The sequence below is a fragment of the Ceratotherium simum genome, chromosome 24 (genome assembly GCF_057802395.1).
Source record: "Ceratotherium simum simum isolate JZ-2026a chromosome 24, ASM5780239v1, whole genome shotgun sequence".
Classification (NCBI taxonomy): Eukaryota; Metazoa; Chordata; class Mammalia; order Perissodactyla; family Rhinocerotidae; genus Ceratotherium; species Ceratotherium simum.
The window spans coordinates 46,453,028-46,469,084 of record NC_141923.1 but is presented as its reverse complement, the minus strand read 5'-3'; the positions used below and the strand labels follow the sequence as shown (position 1 = coordinate 46,469,084).

At 46.8% G+C, this 16,057-nt stretch overlaps 1 protein-coding gene across 7 annotated transcripts; it reads left to right on the top strand.

The window, feature by feature from the left end:
* The first annotated feature begins 610 nt into the window (after positions 1 to 610).
* LGALS3 (galectin 3) lies at positions 611 to 15,439 on the top strand. 7 transcript variants are annotated; one of them, XM_087448493.1, is made up of 8 exons: positions 617 to 693; positions 2,709 to 2,844; positions 3,061 to 3,171; positions 7,173 to 7,194; positions 7,842 to 8,141; positions 9,975 to 10,063; positions 13,406 to 13,571; positions 15,139 to 15,439. In XM_087448493.1, the coding sequence occupies exons 4-8, from the start codon at positions 7,177 to 7,179 to the stop codon at positions 15,292 to 15,294; spliced, it is 729 nt and encodes a 242-aa protein (XP_087304619.1). In that variant the 5' UTR covers positions 617 to 693; positions 2,709 to 2,844; positions 3,061 to 3,171; positions 7,173 to 7,176; the 3' UTR covers positions 15,295 to 15,439. The 7 variants fall into 7 exon arrangements, with proteins under 7 accessions (XP_087304620.1, XP_087304619.1, XP_087304618.1 ...); XM_087448492.1 differs by having other exon boundaries at positions 3,058 to 3,171; XM_087448491.1 differs by having other exon boundaries at positions 2,709 to 2,851.
* Positions 15,440 to 16,057: the final 618 nt, after the last annotated feature.

Genomic DNA, 16,057 nt, shown 5'->3' with positions numbered 1-16,057 from the left:
AGTGGAGAGCAGACAGCAAAACAATGCAGGGCTCTGAGTCTGAGCGTTGTGAACCTACATCTCAATTCAAAAGGGGAAGGCACGCGAGGCCCAGAACAGGGGACCCCCTCAGCCGGCATCTCAGAAACTTCACAGGTCACTGGGCGCTTCTTGGGGAGGCTTCGGTGCCGAGAGAGGGTTTAGGTAAAGTAAATGCAGAAGGGATGGGAGTGCCTGCGATTCGAGCAGAAAATCGGTAAGCACGGTTAAAGCAAGCAAGCAAAGCTCCCTCAAGAAGCGCGCACGGAACAGCAACTAGAAGGATGTGCAGCTATGACATACAACTATCCGCTGGGGCTTTGGGGGAAAAAATAAATAAATAAAATCTAAAAAAAAAAAAGAAGCGCGCACGGAAACCTTCCCGGACTCTCCTGTCTCCGTCCGAGGAGTCAGCAGGGGAACCTGGAGACAGGGCGGAGAACGCGACACACCCCAGGCGTCCCCCCTCCCCGCCAGGAGCGCCTGCCCCGCGCGCGGAGCCGCGGCGCCCGGCTGTCCGGCGGGGAGGGGCCGGGGTGCGGGGGCGGCCCCGCCCCGGGAGAGGCGGGCCGGGCCGGGCGGGGTATTAGAGGCGCGGAGCCGCCGCCCCGTCCGGGACCGCAGCACCTCGCAGGAGCCGCCCGGAGCGAGCGAGCCAGCGAGTGCCAGGGCGGGGTGAGGGGCGCGGGGCGCCGGACCGGGGCCGGGGCCGGGGACCGGGCCGGGGATGGGGCCGGGCACGGGGTGGGGGTCGGGGTCGGGGCCGGGGACGGGGACGGGGTCGGGGCTGGGGACGGGGACGGGGACGGGCGGCTCCCGCCCTGCAGGGCGAGGCGCCCGGGCGCGGCTCGGAGCGCGGCCTTCTCTGGGGGGCTCTGCGGCGCCTGGGGAGGGGGCTTGGTCTCTTGGGGTCAGGGGGGCGGGCGCGCGCGGAGAGCCGGGGGCAGGGCGGTGGGCGCCTTCAGGGCAGGGGTTCAGAGCCCTTGACCCCCCGAGAGAGAAGTCTGAGACCCGGAGAAAGTTAGCGACGCCTTACAGAACCTCACGCACGTCGTGGGGCGGGCGGGCGGGGGTCTGCGGCCGCGGGCACAGGGCCCCTCTGCACCACCGGGAGCCCCGGCCGCGCCCCGCCTCCGCCGCTCGGCCGCCGCCGGTGGGCGGTGGGTGGGCGCGCTCGTCCGACCCAGCGGCTGCTACAGCTGGGTGTTAGGAGCCAGGTCCCCTTCCCTAGGACACGGGGGTTCCGCCAAGGCCTCTACAGGGCGCTCCTGCGACCCGTGACCTGGCTGCCCCGCCCCTTGGTCTTGCTGTGGGGTGCCGACGAGTTCTCCTCCCAGGCCCGGCCGGCAGCGTCAGGGCCTGCAGCCGCTCGCTGGATGCCGATCCCACGAGAATGGTGCTGCCCCAAGGCCTCGGTGGGCATGTGTCCGGCTTGGCAAAGACCGCAGACCCTAAGCTTTTGCAAATCAGTGACTCGTCTCTGCCCAGACTGGCTAATTTGGGTTTAAGGATCTCAGATCTGAGCAGAGGATGTCTAGAGTGTGAGGGAATGTTGATCCGAGTGTGCAGAGCTCTAGGGGGTTTGCGGGGCCGGGGGGGTGCTGTTAAACCGTGCTCCAGGATTTATTCTGAATTATCAGTTGCTCAAATAAAACACTACAATGCACCCACTCTGAGGAGCAGGAGCTCAATGCCAGGGAGTCGGGAACACAGGGGTGGAGGCTGTGACTTTGGCTTTCAGGCCGGCCCCTTCAAGTTAGCGATTCCTAGTCCAGACACTGTATAGGAATATTTGTAAGGTGACTCCTGGGAGTTGGGTTGCTGGACAATGAGGACACTTGGACCTCCGTGACCCAGTCTGTTTCTAGAATTCTGGGAAAGAATGGAAGACAGTCTCAGTTAATTCTGAAGAAAATGATAGCAATAAAAATTGACCACTTGGGCACAGAGCATGAGAGAATTTTCACCAACTTCCAAAATTCTGACTCATTTGCCTCAAGTTTATAAAGTTTACCTTTTGTATGGGGAAATTGTGTTTCCATAAAAGTTAAAACTTAATACTAAAAATTAATTTTTCCACAACAGTCTCCTCTTCAGACATTGACTTTGAATCCCTAGAGTCCAGTCTTGATCCCTTGGATGGTTGTGCCTCATCCTTGATCTTTGGGAGGTGGGAGCTGCTACCCAAATTCATAACATTTGGGGGTTGTACTCAGAATCAGCACTTACTCCAAATTCTGGGGAAAAGTTTGATGATGGTCCTTGAATGTTTTGAGCTTAGAAGTATTAGGAAGATGCCTCACCAGGTTACATAAGTAGCAGAAGAGGGGGAGTACTGCCTGACAGACTGACCCCAAAGCTAGTTATTTGAATGGGATAGGCAAGTCTCGCTCTGTTGAGGGGTCCTTATTGATATCTCACTGTGCTACAAATATTCATAGGTTCGTTATGAAGACTTTTCACTTATGGCTACTGAGGTCAGAAGGCCAATGTTGGTCTCACCTATAATTTACGTACCTATTTCCCTAGAACCCTCGTCAGCCAGACTCTAAATATTGACTGCAGCGGAGACCTATATTCATATAGTATAACTTGAGAACCTCATGTTGACCTTAATACCAACTGGCTTGTCACCTTAATGTACCTGAGACTCAGGGTGACTGATCTGAAACATGGCCTCTTTCCTGCAGTGGCTTGGGATGGAGGCTCCTGCTGAGGGTCACTTGGGAACGTGCTATTTGGTGCCGGAACTGGTTCTTCTCAGGAGATGCTGAGGAGTGTGCCTGCCAGGGCAGTGCTTGCTGTCTACTTCCAATTTGCTGCTAAGTATCACGTATTCTCTCTTGACTGATGTTCAGCTTTTCCCTGGGGAAAAAATCAGTAACTGAGAGGCACAAAGTAGCTTTACCTTCCTTGATGCTGAGGAATTATAATGAGAAAGAAATCCTAGTAAAGGACCAGTTTCCTTTATTCCAACTCAGCATCACTGAATTTGGCTTTGGGAAGTGGACTTTCCTCAAGCCCCGCTCCGTGTTTCAGCAGGGCCAGGAAGCAGACGGCGTCTCCTGTGTCCTTTGGAGAGCAGTGTGGGCAGTGCCTTGGGGTTCTTCGGAAATACGTTCAGGATCTGCTTACCCTACAGCTCGGATAAAGGTCAGGGCCCTTTGTGAGCAGAAATTTCACAAGTGCTCCTGGGAAGCTGGGGAACTGGATTAATTGCTAGGTGGGCCCTAGAATAACATAGTACACTGGACAGCCACTCTTTATTAAGGGGAAAAGCTACAATTAACAGCCGATTAAAATGTTCTACATTCTGCCTCGTGTTTAAATTTCCATATTCCAAAGTGATACTGAACTACTTCCTTCCTGTAGGTTTTTCCAAATGTGAAGACCCAGGTAGTATTTTATTTCCTCTATTTTTCTTTGTCTTTGATGTAATGTTTCTTTTCTGGCTCTTCAAAAGTCTCTGATTCTGGAAATGCCAGGACAGAGTTCACATATCTATAGTATCTGTAGAGTGTGGAAATTTTTTACATTTGATTGTCTCTCTCTGCATAAGCTACTCATCTAAAAGGAAGGAAGGAAGGAAGGGAGGGAGGGAGGGAGGGAGGGAGGAAGGAAGGAAGGAAGGAAGGAAGGAAGGAAGGAATTTTCCAGGCAAGTAAGGCAGTTATTTATCCAAATAGATTTTTTTTAAGTTCTAAGGTTGCTAACCTTGATTTCAAAAGAGCATTGGTTATAACCCTTTTCAAAAAAGAGATCTGATGGTCGGGAGTTGACCTAATCAAAACAGTGCATACCCAATTTTTGGAAAAATACATTTTATTGGTTTAAATGTGGTTGTAATTAGCACAGTGACTGTGCAAAATGGCACCCTTGTCTTCAATATCACTGCACACTGTGTGTCATCTAGCTAGTTTTCTGACAAAAACATGATCTCTTTTTTAATTTGTTTACAATTGCATATATGTAGTTCTGAATGAATAAGCCAGGCGATTAATTTCTAAATGAAGTAATTAACACTTTCAAAGAATTTTACTTTAAAATTTCAAAGTGTGAGGTTTTCTATTGGTGTAAAATGAGCCTGGAGTAGGAGTCAGGATGCTTGGGCCCTGGTCCTTGGCCCACCGATGACACAACGACTTAGGGCCACCACGTTAGCTCTCTGTGTCTCGGTTTTCTCCTCTCTAGAGTGGGCATATTAACTCTCCCCTGTCAGTCTGATGAAATCATATCAGAATCAAAACAGGTATGTCAAAGTGCTCTGTAAACTGAAAAGCACCACACAAATGCAGGGTGTTCATATTCTAAGGGGCTTGTCTAATGTGTCACAACACGGTCCAAAGTGTCATCCGAGGTGTTGTGTGAAACACAGTGGAAATAAAGTGAAATCTGCTTTGTTTCTCAAATTGTTTTGCTCGGGTTGGAAAATAAACTGAATAAACTCGAGCAGAGACTTTGAAAAGAATAAATGTTGAATTTTGGAAATGCTGTCTTTACGTGAGTCTGGGTGTAATCAGCTTTTAAACACATCTTAGTCTGCTCTGAGTCATGTTGCTGGGACCCTTGATGAGGCTGTGGGGCAGAGTTAGCTAGGGTTGACAATCGGCACTCCTTGTGCATGTGCCCACCTGTGTGCACGTTCACGTGGGGACGCACGGCAGCTGAGACCAGGGTTCTCACCAGGCGGTGTTTTGCCCTCTCCCCCTCCTCCAGGGATATTTGGCAAGGTCTTAAAACATTTTTGATTGTCGCAATTGAGGCAGGGCTGTCGGGCTACAGGCACCTTCTGTGTTGAAACCAGGGATGCTGCTCAACATCCTGTAATGCACAGGACAGCGCCCACAACAAAGTGTCCGGCCTGAAACGTCAGTGGTGCTGAGGCTGGGAAGCGGCCCTACACAGTGGGGGGTTTGTGTTTAAAACAAGTCAGAACACTCATCAAGTTCTTGCTGGGTCTTGGGTGTGCTGCCCAGGGGTGGAAGAAGAGTTTGTCTAGTCAAAGGAACCCAGCTCTCTGCCCCGTGTGAAGGTCAAGATTGTTTCCTACTGGTGTCCACAATGAGTGAGGCTTTTACTGTCTTGAGTGAGGAAATGTCTTTCCTCTTCCTTTTCTGTAACTGCTCTGCTCTCAGTTCCTCTGCGGCCGTGGCACATTCTCTGGGCGTGTCCGCCTGTGGGGGAGGAGGCACAAGCAGAGGCGCACGGACTCTTGCTTGAAAAGGTCAAATGCTGTAGGAAATACAGCGACTGTGAGCCCGGAAGAGCCCCTGTGACTTCCCAGTCAAGTTGCCAGCAGTTTCCCACCTGGGAAGATGGGCACAGTGATAACCTAACTGCTTCCAAATATGTTTGAGAATGCCCAAGTTAAAAAAGAGACGTGCAAAAAGAAATTAGTGGAAAGTAATATTCAACTGTGATCTAAGTCACAGCAGAGTAGGATAAAATATCTGGTGTGTGTAAATGAAGCACACATTAAGTCCTAGAAGGAGCTCTACCTGTTTGAGTTTCTACCAAAAAATCTAATATTTTACATTTTTAGGACCTATCCGGTAGTTGCCATTTATTGGATCCCTTGGGAAAATGTCATTTCTTAAAATAATTGAGTAAATTTCACAAGTGGGTAACTCAAGGAAAAAGAGATTCTGATTGTTTAAGGTCCAGGGAATTTTGGCCGTAGCACAGGTGATCATGAGCTGAGAAAACTCACCCGGCCTCAGGAGTCTGAAGCAGCCCCCTCCCCTCACTGCTGGAGTGTCTCCCGTGGGAGCAGGTGTGAAACATCGTGTGTGCGGTTAGGGACTTGGCACAGGGGGAGCAGCAGGAGAAAGCAAGAGTGATGTCTCAAGGCCACCCCATGAGGCAGCTTTGGGCAAGGCCAACCCTTTTTGGTAGCATCCTACCCCAAAATATTTTCTCCACATTGCCTGACTTTTTGTTTTTAACCTTATTTGTTATACTGCCATAGAGTTCATTTGCAGTAACAAGTATCTTCAAAAAAAAAAAAACAAAAAACAAGCACCTTATGCCCGCTTTTCTTCTTCATTTCTCCACATCCCAATCTCAGCTTTCCTCTAAGTCTTAGCTCAAACAGCACTTCCCTTTTAGAAGTAATTGATCCAGTTGTCACTTTCCACGACATGCGGTCTGACTCACAGCATTGATCACTTGTGGTCCCTGGGGCCTGTGGGCCCTTGGACCGTGTGGATCTTGACCTGTCCCTCCTCACACGCAGATAGGAGCCTGCACAGTGCCTGGCCCAGAGCAGGCGTAAATGTGTGCAAATGAAGGAATAAATAATCGGCAGCAATTACTTCTTGGGGGGGTGGGTGGCATGTCTTTCAAATCTCAGCGGGAATAGACCAACTCTGCTTTCCTCCTAAAACCCAGACATGGACCAGCTTGTGGGGCTGGGAGGGGAGGTGGCGATATCAACACACTGAACCCTTTGTAAGAGGTGGTGGAGCGGCCGTCCCGGCGGCGCAAGCAGTTAAGTGCATGCGCTCTGCTGCAGCGGCCGGCAGTTTGCCGGTTCGGATCCCGGGCGTGCACCGACGCACTGCTCGTTGAGCCATGCTGTGGCGGCGTCCCATATAAAGTGGAGGAAGATGGGCACAGATGTTAGCCCAGGGCCAGTCTTCCTCAGCAAAAAAAGAGGGGGATTGGCAGATGTTAGCTCAGGGCTGATCTCCTCACACACACAAAAAATAAATAAAAATAAGAAAAAAATAAGACGTGGTGGAAAAGAGCACAGGAAGGCAGGTGAAGGAGGACCAAAGATAAATGCAAGACTGTGTCTATTTGTTACTGAGGGATGGGGCAGAATGTTTTCTTCCTTATTCTCCTCCTTCCTGCGTTGTATGGCCTGTTACTCCCAGGATTTGGAACACAGGCTCCTGTGGTTAGAGTTTAAAGTTATGAGCTAAATGGGGCTCGGTGATCCAGCTGGAGTGCCTGCTGCCCTTTGACAAGACACTCTTGTGGTTCCACACTATTGATATAGGCGTATTTGGGGAATGGACTGGCTTGGGTTAGAAGAATGCCTGTAGGTTGACTAGAACTGCACAATGAACTATTTGTGATGTTAAATTTATATGGAAACCGGTGAAATCTTTTAGGATCATGTGATAACATCTTTTTTTTTCTCCTCTCAGGAAAATGGCAGATGGTTTTTCGGTAAGCGTTTGATGTCTGTTTTCCTGCCCTGATATACGTTCCACATAGGTTGAGGTTTGTTTTTTTTTTACCACCAGACTTTCCTGCTAGCTCTGCCACCATGTGGCTTCCGCTGGCCTCACGTGTCCAGTCAGGGCTTGTTAGCTGGAGTTTTGTTTTCTAGCCACAGATTCAGGAAGGAAGCCCGGTCGAGAGAGGCCTGGGACTCACTAGCAGTGGTAACCCCTTCACCTGGGACAGAAGCAGGTGGAGGCCACCGGCAGGAGCCGAAAAATAAACTGAGCAATGGGAAATGTGGTGCAGGCTGAGCGTCCTGCTGTCTGTGATTGTTTTTCTCATGTCAGCTAGAAAGTGTGTGCTTTTACAGAGGACAGCTCGCTCCCAACTTTAGCAGATTATGAAAATGCAACCCTCCATGATCTGAGTTGATGAGAGGTGAGAATGAAGTGATAAAGCATGTGTAATCCCAAAGTCTAATTTTAATCTTAGGAACTCAAAACTATTTATCAGTGGAAAAAGTTTTTTGATGTGAATTTCATATCTTCACCATATCCCTCTACTTCTTAGATCACATATTTCTCTTTTCCTAAAAATTCTGTTTTTGTGAATGTTTTTCATTCTGTAATTGTTTATGTCTCTCTTTTCAGCTTAATGATGCCTTACCTGGGTCTGGAAACCCAAACCCTCAAGGATGGCCTGGTCCATGGGGAAACCAGCCTGCTGGGGCAGGGGGCTACCCAGGGGCCTCCTATCCTGGGGCCTACCCTGGACAGGCACCTCCTGGCCCCTACCCTGGCTCAACAACACCTGCTTATCCTGGACCAAATGCATCAGGAGCCTACCCTGGGCAACCAGGTGGGCCTGGGGCCTACCCGCCTCCTGGACCACCACATGCTCCTGGAGCCTACCCTGCTGCCGGCCCCTATGGCGTTCCTGCCGGACCACTGGTAGGATGGAGTTAGTCATTCCATATACTTGATTGTAATCAGGACAAAGCTAATGAAGAATGCAGCAATTGCCTGGACTGGTGGTGCCAGCACTTTGCAGTGCTCTGGCTGGGGGCTGGCTCTGGCACTGACCTGCAGAGGGCTTCAGGGAGACTGAAGCTTTAAACTCATGGCTTAAAGCCACTTTTTCAAGGACCAGCCATGGTGTATGTCGGTCCAATAGAAAAAATAGTTGTTTGTACTGAGTTTAGTATGTGTACTGTTAGTATAAAGAGAAGCAAATGCATCTTTTGAAGGCATCTGTAAAGCAGCTTTAGTATAAATCAAGTTAAAATCATAGTAATGGGGGAAGTTTTGGCCATTATTATTAATAAACACTGAGTACATAACACGTGCCAGCAGTGTGCTTCTACACGGATGAGCTCAGGTATCCTATAACCACCCCCTAAGATGGTGTTATTATCCCCATCTTCCATGGTGGGGATGGAGCAATCCAGAGTTCTATAACTTGCCCAGGGTCATGGAGGGAACATGTGGGGGAACCAAGGCGATCTAGTTTTAAAAAACGTTCTAAAGATTATTTTGCGATCTAAGGATTGAATTTTCATTTATATTAAAACACACTTTAGTAAATGAATTCTAAGTGTAAAACCTAACTCTGGGAGGCTCCAGACATGTCTCAGACAGATCCTTCCCTTTCAGATGTCTAGCCTAGTTGGGAGGTAGATGCAGACACGAGGAAAGAGTTCCATCACAGTGTGGGTCAGACCCTTTCAGGACTATGGAGAAGACGGCACAGGTAGCATCAGCGCAGAGAAAGCGTTGGGGGTGTGGGTGGCGCTGAGCAGGGCCTAGAGCACAGGTTAGTCAGGTGCAGACAGAGGGGGACACGGAGGCTGTGGAAAGGAAGATGCAGATGTGGGAGAGCTTGCAGAGGAAGAACCCCAGGATCTGGTGGGGAAGTCGTAGGAGTCAGAGACGACTCTGGCTTTTCAATGCTGGACAACTAGAGCACCAGCCAAGGGTCAGTCCAAACTGGGAACTCAGGAAGGAGACCTGAAGGGGGCGAGACGGGGGAGACAATTCCAGTTCCCGCCTGTTGGATTTGCGGCACCGGGAGCAAATCCAGGCAGGAGGAAGTACAGGACTAGCACAGATCAGGGCTAGAGAGAAAAGACTTGGGTGATAGTTGAACCCAGGGGGAAATTATAAAGGGAAAAGAGAAGAGGCCAAAGAGAGCTCTGGGAGTATTCACAGCACCTGGAACACAGAGGGTCAATAAATATTTGCAGAATGAACTAGGGAAGGTACTAACTGGAAAGTGTCCGTTCCGCGAATATCAAATATCTGCCACATTCAAAGCACTCTGCTGGTGTCACGTGAGTAGACAGTATGAGAACTCAGAAGCCCTAGAACATGACACAATGCCTGCCGTCTGGGAGCAGAACCACCACCATGAAGTATGTTATGTGACAAGGAGTCTTAAGAGTGGCACAAAAATGTTAATGCTGACTGTGAGGTCTGGCTTAAGCCTTTCTAAAAAACAGTCTAAGTGAATGAGTTATAGATTGGGATGGCCCTAGTAAGGAGAGATACAGTGCTCCAAAAGGGACTATGTTCTGCCTTTGGCACCAATTATAAGTTGTGCACGTAGGCAGCCTTATCTCTTCAGGCCCTGGGCAAGAGGGACTGAGAGTCTGGAAAGATGGCTTGCATTAGGGTTATGTATTAGTCACCCATATTAATAGTGATTGAACTTTAGCAACATCCTTTTCTTTCTTTCCCCAAGGAAACATGACTCTTTATTGATACATATATATTTTTTATTCCCAGACTGTGCCTTATGACCTGCCTTTGCCTGGAGGAGTCATGCCTCGCATGCTGATAACAATTCTGGGCACAGTAAAGCCCAACGCAAACAGGTAAACAGCAAGATTAGCAAGTCTGACATATTTGTTGATTGGTTTTTCAATAAAGGATGATCTATTTTGAATTTTAATAGAATTTTTAAAACTACACATTTAGGGCCGGCCCCGTGGCTTAGCGGTTAAGTGCGTGCTCTCCGCTGCCGGCGGCCCGGGTTCGGATCCCGGGTGCGCACCGAGGCACCACTCCTCCAGCCATGCTGAGGCCGTGTCCCACATACAGCAACTGGAAGGATGTGCAGCTATGACAGACAACTATGTACTGGGGCTTTGGGGGAAAAATAAATAAATAAAATCTTTAAAAAAAAAAAAAAAAAAAACTACACATTTAGAATCTTGGCTATACCATAGTATGAGATTATCCCTTAAATCAGTCCGTGTTCCCAATAAGGGGACAACATTTCCCTCACTAAATTTTGTTTTCCAGAACCAGGATAAAATAGAGTTGTAATTTTTGAGGACAAAGAGGAAGAGTAGAAAAACCCATTCTGTTGGTTCTTCCTGGCAGTGAAAGCCTTAGAATTCAAGGAAAAGTAGAGCTTTTGTAATGTAATGTGTGGCCATCCCTCCATCTCTGAGCCACATATTGTCTAAAAACCCAAGCATGCACTTTATGTCTACACACCCATCAAAACTCAGGCTCAAAATCAAAAAGATCCCACTGGACATGGTTCTGAGTTGATCTGAGAGCTTGGCTGTTATACCACTCCGTGCTCATAGTCGTAGAAATCTCGCTGCAGTTGTGCAGGTCGCAGTGCAGTCGCAGACCTTGCGAGCTCGGCTGTCATTTCCGTCTTCATAGTGGGTGCAACAGCAAAGTCACAGATTCCTGTGGTGTCGGCCTGGTCTACAGATGACAAGGGCAGGATGGGGAACCCCAGCCTTCTGAGTAGACACTATTTACTTAAAAGATTTGAACAGATTCTACAGGTTAAAAGACTTCCTCAAAATAAATCAACGTTTGCCGTTGGAACTGGTTTGATTGAGGTGAGCTAGGATGGGGTAAGACTTCAAGCTAACTTAGGAAAATCCATGCTGATTCATGGCTGCCCTGGGACGCCTGGCCCTGGTTATCACCACTGGTTCTACTTACGTGTAGAACAAGAAGGCTGAGGGTATCCTGACACTGTCCAGTATGCCCATCCCCGAGGTTAGTGGTACCATTAATGCTCCTGCAGCCATTAATTCATCTGTCTTTCTGGGTCTTGTAGACAGTACACAAAAGGTACAAATTCAAGCTATGTACACAGGTTTCTTCAGTAATCCACACACAGACTCTATGAATGTCAGTTCCTGGTGAATCAAAGGGAGCCACCTCCTCTGTTACCAGGAGATAGACTCAGCTTCTGATCTGATCATTTTACCGTCAAATAGCCCATTCACTCCAACCTCCAGCCAGCCTCCTCTGGTTATCCATGATGGTCACTACCCTAAGCCAACTCTTCCTTCCACATGGCCTGTGCAGCTTCTGTAAGCCCAGTTCTTCCCTGCACAATGAAGCTTGTCTCACAGCAAATTACAAAACATATATATCCTCTGCCTATGTCCTTATCCATCGTTCCTCCCAACATAACATAGAACCCAGCACACCTTATCCTGCCCACACAGTGTTCACGGTGTGTTAATATCTGCTCTCCTCCTCCCACAACCCCCATCGCACAGAACCACACTGGTATATATATATATCTTTGCCTTATTTAGGGTTATTGCACTGGAAACTAGCTCCAGTAACACTAGAGATGTAGACTGACACTGTGGCAGATCAAAACCAATTTTGGTTGAAATGGTTAAGGTGCTAGTAAACTGAAAAGATTATTGCTTGGTCCTGCAAATTCTTTGTGAGAAATTACATGAGAAAAAGAATGCTGAGGGTGGGAGAGATGACATCTTGCTTTTCACTGCAGAGGAAATATAGCCTTTGGATATTTAGTCAAATACAAATTCTATGGCCATTTGACTATCTTGGTCCTTTCCCCGTGAATTTAATCATTGGAAGATTCACCCGATATAATCATGTAATGGGTTGTATGTGCCCGTTACTGGGTGAACCAAAATACCCAGGGAATCATTGCTAATAGGTCTAGAGTGCAGACTTTGCTTTAAAACAAGAGCACCCAGGGCTGGCCCCGTGGCTTAGCGGTTAAGTGCGTGTGCTCCGCTGCCGGCGGCCCGGGTTCGGATCCCAGGCGCGCACCGACGCACCACTTCTCCCCCCATGCTGAGGCCGCGTCCCACATACAGCAACTAGAAGGATGTGCAGCTATGACATACAACTATCTACTGGGGCTTTGGAGGGAAAAAATAAATAAATAAATAAAATCTTAAAACAAGAGCACCTGCTGATTCTCGTGCTAGTGCTAGATCTATGGAGTTCACTGAGAAACTGAGTGCAAGGGCTAGTACTCCAACAGTCAGGACTTGTGTTTCCCTTAACATCCAAGTAGCAGGAATGGGGTCAAAAAGGTAAGCCAGGGGCTGGCCCGGTGGCGCAGCAGTTAAGTGCGCGCGCTCCGCTGTGGTGGCCCGGGGTTTGCAGGTTCGGATCCCGGGCATGCACCGCTGCACCGCTTGTCAAGCCATGCTGTGATGGCGTCCTGTATAAAGTAGAGGAAGATGGGCACAGATGTTAGCCCAGGCCAATCTTCCTCAGCAAAAAAAAAGAGGAGGATTGGCATCAGATGTTAGCTCAGGGCTAATTTTCCTCACAAAAAATAAACAAATAAATAAAATTGTTTAAAAAAAAAAGTTAAGCCAGCACTTTCATTAATTCCACTTCACATCATGGAATGTTTAACACATTTTTGTCACGACTTTACAACTTAGCAACAGGATACGGAACATTAGCTACGTTATCTTGTTCTTGCTGTTTTAGGATTAGGCTTTTGGTTAACTACGAGGAAGCCAGGTACTTGATAGCTCTTATTTGTGTGACTGGTTTGCCTTTAATAGGTGTTAAAAGCAACCTGGCAGGGCAGGAAGGAGGCAACCATTACTATCTGCAATGTAAAGCATAAAGCCCCCTCAAAGTGGCCCTAAACCTCTATAAGAAAACCTTGAAGAGTGTTGCTGAGTAGAGGCAGTAAGGAGGGAATTACAGCTGAGTGGAACGACGTGACCAAGACGAGGCAAAAGAGCTCAACACACTGTCTTGCTTACTTTTAGATACTACGGCATGACATGCAATACTTGGCCTAGTGTCCTTTCCAGTTTGCTTCCCGGTTAGAAAATTTTCCTGCATTTTATAAAATGATTTGCTGTTTAGAAAAGTATATGTTCTTCACTTGATGCAAATGCACAACTTGACTCATTTTACTAACTCTGGTCTTTGGCTTAAAACAGATTTGCTTTAGATTTCAAGAGAAGGAATGATGTCGCCTTCCACTTTAACCCACGCTTCAATGAGCAGAACAGGAGAGTCATTGTTTGCAATACAAAGCTGGATAATGTCTGGGGAAGGGAAGAAAGACAGATGGTTTTCCCATTTGAAAGTGGTAAACCATTCAAAGTAAGTTATTGCTGCTATTCTATATTGATAATGTATGCTGCTCCTGGGGAATCACTCTAAACCACAATGCGCTTGAAGGGAATTTTCCTCAGCTGTCCTGGGACGCCTAACTGTACATCTCCTCCCCATCCCAGGGGGCCAGGCTTAGCAGGCTGGAACACGGCCAGGAGCGGCTGTGGTGCCTGTTACCACCACTCTGAGTTCCAGCTTTTCTGGAAATGAGAAAAATATCATCTTTACCAAAAAAGGCAGAAAGTCTTTGTGGTACGGTTGGACTGAGACTTAGTTCCTTAAAACAACACAGTTGGCATGGCAATCAAAACTAAATATTTTTAAATTCTAAAATCAATACGTGCTTGTTTTATGAAAAAAATTTATAGATTTTTAAATTAACTAAAAAGTCCTCCATCCTTTACCCCTTCCCCCATCCTCACAAAGGTTGCAACTTGGTGAATATCTTTCCAGTATTGTCTATGACATACAACACACTTTTTATTTTTAAGCACTACTTCAACAAATATTTATTAGGTCCACCATGCTGGTTATGGTCCACTGTGGAGCGGGCAGTAAAACACCTAGACTGTTAGCTTCTCAAGGGCAGGGACACATAGGGACCATGTTTTGCCATCTGGTGGACACCTTTTCACATCAGAACATTGTTACTCAACAGCATTTCATTGTTTAGACACGTGATAATTCAACCAGTACCCTATGGACGAAAATTTGGAGTATGGAAATATTCCAAACAAATAAAACCTGGGAAGGTTATTTATTTTACTAAAATACTGTAATAACTATCCTTATAAACCTTTGCTTCCTAGAAGAACAATTTTTTTGTGTGTGTATGTGAGGAAGATCAGCCCTGAGCTAACATCTGCCAATCCTCCTCTTTTTGCTGAGGAAGACTGGCCCTGGGCTAGCATCCATGCCCATCTTCCTCCACTTTATATGGGTTGCCGCCACAGCATGGCTTGACAAGCAGGGCATCAGTGCGCGCCCGGGATCCGAACCGGCAAACCCCGGACCGCTGCAGCGGAGCACGCACACTTAACTGCTTGCACCACCGGGCCGGCCCCCCTAGAAGAACAATTTTATTCAAAGAACATAGGTGTTTAAAATTTAGATATCGCCCAAGTCCTGCTTCCAAAGGATTAACACATCCACTAACTACTGGAAGGGGACGTCTTCCCTACTCTCGCCAAAACTGCTTACCATCAGTCTTCAGAACGTTTGCCACTCTATTAGGGGATTCCTACTGTGGTGTTTATTTTTCACTTTTAGCTGTTGTAGGCCATAGAAAAATTTTGTTTTTATGTAGTTTTTATGTAAATTTTATGTTTTTATTAATCTTTTCCTTTACGGCTTCAACTATATATTTTTCTAACAATTTTATCATTTTGTGTAAATCTTTGAATAATCTAGGGTTTGCTGTAAAGTTACTCTTTCTGGACTTGAATCAGTTCCACAAATGATCATAAAGATGATATGTTGGGCATCCTGAGCTCAGGCCAGACTGGTTTTGAAATTAATGGGCGTTTCTAACAGTTCTGTGTATGTGCCATTTCAGATACAAGTCCTGGTTGAAGCTGACCACTTCAAGGTTGCAGTCAATGATGCTCACTTGTTGCAGTACAATCATCGGATGAGAAATCTCAGGGAAATCAGCCAACTGGGAATTTCCGGTGACATAAATCTCACCAGTGCTTCGCACACTATGATATAGAGAGGCAGATACTTTTTTAAAAAATGAAATTGAATGTAAACTTTACACAAAGTTTTCATGTTCAACATGAGTGAAGAATTTTACCTTTATTCATCAATATCTTTCTTATAAATCATCCACTTAATAAATATTCTAATATTCTGTCTTTATATGTCATTTAATTGGGGCACTTTATTCTCAATAATGCAAAATGGAAAAAGAAGTATGTAGCAATATTAATGCTGTGTTAGAGTCTCCCAAAGTTTTCTATACTTGCTAAAATATTTTTTAAGACAGGAAATAGGAGTAAATACTACCCCAGAATTAACCTCTCTCTTCCTGGGTTTCATAAAAACCAGGAGATGCTACAAGAAAATCATTCTCCCATTTTCTTACTGAAGGAAATAAAATCTATTCAGGAAATGAGAAAAGCAGAACGAGTTTACCCATAGATGACCCGTGACCCATAGGCAATTACTGTTTGCATGCTGATGTATCTCCTTTGACTCCTTTTAAACCCTATTTCATGTCTCTAACCTATACTCCACTGCTTTCAAATCAGTATTGGATACCAATATGAGACTATCTCTCTGTAGGTTTTCTTGGTTTTTATGAAATCTCCAAATTTGTAGAGGGGAAAAAAAGTCATTTTTTTTTGTTTGTTTTGTTTTTGTGAGGAAGATCACCTCTGAGCTAACATCCATGCCAATCCTCCTTTTTGCTGAGGAAGACCGGCCCTGAGCTAACATCTATTGCCAATCCTCCTCCTTTTTTTTTTCCCCCC